Genomic DNA, 4,429 nt, shown 5'->3' with positions numbered 1-4,429 from the left:
CAAATTGCACGTGTACTATATATAGCACAGCCCCCACAAGACCACAATGTGTCTGTTTGAAGAAATGTGCACTCTCCCATTACAGAACTTCCACAGAATGAAAAATTGCTTGCACAATGCTGCCTCTTGTGGAAACGGCGTTCAAAACAAATCAACTCTATGAGCTTTCCCAAAAGGTTATGTTGTGTGTGTCAAATGCTCTCCAAATATCACCTCAATCTGAAAAAATGAGGCACGAGGGTATTGGTAATGCTGCCTGGTATGTCAAAGCCTGCTATGATACCATATATTGGATTTACGGTCACAAAAATGTACACAAAGCTGGAGGAGAAGAAGAAGCTCAAGGACACACTACACAAAAATTAACATTACTTAGTATGCAAGTACAAACATAAGTGATTCTTGTATATACAAGTTTGGAAAAAAAACCTCTTAGCAAGGGAAAAAAGTGCCCATATGGCCCTAAATGCGTTCATATCATAGTAACATGGCTTTCAATAGGCCTTTGTAGGGAAGTTTTGGGTAACTACTACGAGACTTGAACACCACTAAAACGCTTTGATGTCCGTGCTTACCAACATAATTTAATGGGCTTTCAGAAATGAAAGTCTGTATATGGTTGGTAAAAGGTTTTCACCCCACCCTGGTATCTACAGTTCTTGATCTTGATGTTGCTGATAAGCCCTCGCTGTTAGTTCCCGTTGCGTATTTTCAGGTCCAGGCCTTGACAGTGCGTCATCAACCAGTGGAATGCAGGTATCTTGCAACCTTCCAGAAACATTTCAAGCACAGAGTCCTTAAGAGCAGCATCATAGCAAGAGGAATGACACAGGCTTTTATTTTAAATTTCTCCTGCTCAAAGGTGTCAAACCAAGACCTTTCTTCCAAAAGCCAAATTGTTACATCGCAGAAAAGCAAGATTTTTCCATGGAAGGTGATCCATGAAAGTCAAGTTTTATGCAGACCAAAACCAAACAAGGCAGATGACAAAGCAAGAGAAAGTTAGCATGTCAAGAGGTCATTTGCTGCCAAGTTGCAAACAACTTTTGTATAATGGCTGCTATGGAACCCCTTGACAAAGCTCAATGGTTTCAGCATCAGCATGCTTTTCGACATGTTTTTGTCATAGACCGTCCACCTTCCCGCCCCTCACGGCATTCACCCAGATAGCCACGCCCAAAGTGAAAGGGTCTTGCAGTAGCTTGGCGTTGGGCATGCTGGGCCATGAAGTTTGACTTATCATGGCATGCATGTACATGGACGTCTAGATGAATCCAGCAGAGCCTAATTATTTGTATTGCCCATTCATTTCTTCCTCCTATGAGCATCCCTGCCCAAATAACAACCTTTATACTGCACCTTGCCCTCCATCTGAGCTTCAGCCAGCGGTCACTGAAAGCAGTGTCATGTCAGGGTTCTTGAACAAGCCTACCAAGGAGCCCCCAATCTCTACGCTATCAACGATAGCCCTTTAAAAAATCATCTTTCCACACTCCATAAACTCATGCCAAAAGTCATGAAAAGCGACTTGTGAAAAGAGCGGAAAGAAAGTGAAACCAAGCTCCAAACCAAGCTCCAACCACATCCACTATTTTGGAACGTCAATCAAAATAGTAGCCTCCCCTGTACGCTTCACATTTACACTTCCTTTTAATAGACAGACAGTGCCAATAAACACCCAAGCAATACCCGACATCTTGAAGGACAACAATGCAAATGTACCATCAGACATGCAGAATACAATGGACAGACCCTGCTTGTAACCGTCATAGCCACATGGAACGCAAAATAGGAATGGCCAATGGGGAATGGAAACGGCAAAAATTACCATTTCTTGTGACGATCTCACACCTATCACATGGAACCAAAACCAGAACAGGAGAAGGGAACTCAGAACAGGGAACAGGGATCCCAAAAAAGGCTATTCCCTGTAAACAGTATAAGGGATGTTCTCTGGCTTTCAGTCAAACTCTTGGAATCTGTGCACTGTGATTTGCAGCTTCAGCAGCAAAAAGGTGAGGGCAGGTGCTACAATCCAGACCATTGGTGACTCACATGTTAGCAAAAAGTCATTTGGCTCGTTTCCATCATATATGCAAATTCAGCAGGCAAGATGTTGACACAATATTGCTTCACATGCTCAAATAATAAGAGCTTGCTAACCTTGACCCTCTTGTGCATATCATGTTGCCTTGAGACGACACCGCCAGTAGAGAGCTTCAATAGAATGCTGCACGTTTGGAAGGGCCCCACACTTAGGCATAGGTCTCGATGAGCACACCTCCCTGCGCTATTTTATTTCAACACCCCTGCTACAGAGCCTTATAATGCATGTCATTTCCCTTGTTTACAGCTTAGATATAGAGTCTCATAACTCTACTGATGCCTTTCATCAAATCAATCCAACGCCTGGCATTGCCCCTTGTGATCATAGCCTGGCAATCCTAGCATTCTCAGGCAAGTTACAACAAGGAAGCTTCTCTAGAACACTTTGTGCTTGGGACGAGCATCACACATAGCGTACATGTCCGCAAGAGCACCACCCAGCTCTTTGTTATGCTCCAATAATCCCTGCCTTGAAATCTCATTATGAATTTGCTTTCCCTTGTCAATGGCTCTCACCACACCACAAGCTTGCAGAATACACACATAGGTTGCTACATCTGGAAGAATGTTTTTGCTCTGCATTAGTTCAAAACATTCTAAAGCCTGTTTTTCTTGCCCCATCTTCACATATCCTTCAATCAAAGCATTCCAGGAAGCGACATTGCGCAAAGAGAGCTTCTCTAGAGCACTCTGTCCCTCAGAAAGAGCACCACACTTCACGTACATTTCAACAAGAGCGCCAGCCAGTATACGACGGTTCAGTATCCTCTGCCGAGAAATCTCGGCGTGGATTTCCTTTCCCTTGTCAAATGCCCCAATCTCTGCACACATTTTCAAAATGTATGTATAGGTCCTTGCATTTGGAGGAATCCCCTCGAGCTGCATTTGCTCGAAACATTCTAGAGCCTGTTGGCCTTGCCCCTTTTGAGTATATCCTGCAATCAATGCTGTCCAGGAGATGACATCGCGAGTAGAGAGATCCTTCAGAACAGCATGCGCTTGGGGAAGAGCATCACATTTGGCATACATGTCCACAAGAGTATTACCCAGCTCTATGTTATGCTCCAGCAAACCCTGACTCAAGACCTCATCATGGAGCTGCTTTCCCTTGTCAAGCGCTTTCATCAGAGTACAGGCTTTTAGAACGGATACATACGTCACTCCATTTGGAGAAATGCCGTCATGCTGCATTCGTTCAAAACAGGTTAAAGCATTCTCGCCCTCCCCCTGTTGGGCATACCCTGCTATTAACGCCGTCCATGCAATGACGCTGCTGCTGCTATGCACGTCAAGTAATGTTTGAGCTTTCTCAAGCACGCCGCACTTTGCATACATGGTAATTAAAGCATCTGAGTACATCTTCTCATCTAAACCCCGTTCTTGAATCTCATGATGTAACCTGGTGCCTCTCTGAAGATCTCGAGTCTTACAGCATGTCCATATGAAGGACGCTGGGAAGGCATCTGCAGTTTCAATGAGCTGTCCTACAGGGTATCCGCGCCTGATGAGCTCGTCTCTGACCCAAGGCGGGTTTTTACGTTTTTCCATCCACAAGGGCTCGTTGGTCTCTTTGTGCTTGAAGTCCGGCTCCCCAGGCCTTCGCTTGCTGCTGCGCTCGTCCCACCATTTGGAGGGAGCCCTAAAAAAGTCTTTCCATAACAAATCCAAGCGAGCGGGCTTGTCGTCCTTGCCTCCTGCCATGCCACTTGCTAGCGTGAGACTCTGTAGATGACGATGCATTGCAGCAATCAGCAAGGGGAAGTGATCCACGAGGTCACAAGTGCCTAACATTGTACAAGTTTCTAAAGGTAAACTCTGACTAGTTTTGCTTTGTTGATGTTAATGTGTGAATTGATGTTAATGCATGAATAGGATGCTATGGATAAATTGCTCAATAAGTTCTTTTTAAACAAAAGAAGATAAATCCAAAAGATTTTGTGAAACACATGTGTGATTATTTGTGGAATCAAAACCTCATGTTTTGTTAAAGCACGCCTGCAATCTCTTCATCAAGACAGAGCACTAACCTTATGAGTAATGCCTTCACTTGATTAAGTTTGTAAAGCAAAGATTCCGCCTTTGAGAAGCTACGAAAGAAAAAGAAAAACACCAGTTAAACTTTTCGTATTAAGAATATTTTCTAAAAATAACAAAGTAGATAGTGCACGGTTTGCATGAGTGCCATACAAAAGCATAGTAGAAAATCAGCAGTGTCTCTCCAAAATTTATAAGAAGTAACACTCATGCCCTGCCTCATAGTCCATATCCTACTTTGCATTGAAGAAAAAGTTACCAAACTTGAACTTCTCTCTCATAATTTGGT

At 43.6% G+C, this 4,429-nt stretch overlaps 1 protein-coding gene across 1 annotated transcript; it reads right to left on the bottom strand.

Moving 5' to 3' along the window:
• Positions 1-388: 388 nt before the first annotated feature.
• Positions 389-3,914, bottom strand: LOC147453530 (putative pentatricopeptide repeat-containing protein At3g13770, mitochondrial). Its single transcript, XM_086515700.1, has one exon. It carries the CDS (start codon positions 3,895-3,897, stop codon positions 2,482-2,484), a length of 1,416 nt encoding a protein of 471 aa, XP_086371826.1. The 5' UTR covers positions 3,898-3,914; the 3' UTR covers positions 389-2,481.
• Between the last annotated feature and the right edge of the window lie 515 nt (positions 3,915-4,429).

This window comes from Adiantum capillus-veneris, chromosome 7 (assembly GCF_014529385.1).
Source record: "Adiantum capillus-veneris isolate H3 chromosome 7, ASM1452938v2, whole genome shotgun sequence".
NCBI lineage: Eukaryota > Viridiplantae > Streptophyta > Polypodiopsida > Polypodiales > Pteridaceae > Adiantum > Adiantum capillus-veneris.
This window is presented reverse-complemented; position numbering and strand designations above follow the sequence as displayed.

What these genes read in the sequence shown, in the direction of transcription:
- LOC147453530 (XM_086515700.1), bottom strand. Translation starts at nt 3,897, where the DNA reads ATGTTAGGCACTTGTGACCTCGTGGATCACTTCCCCTTGCTGATTGCT.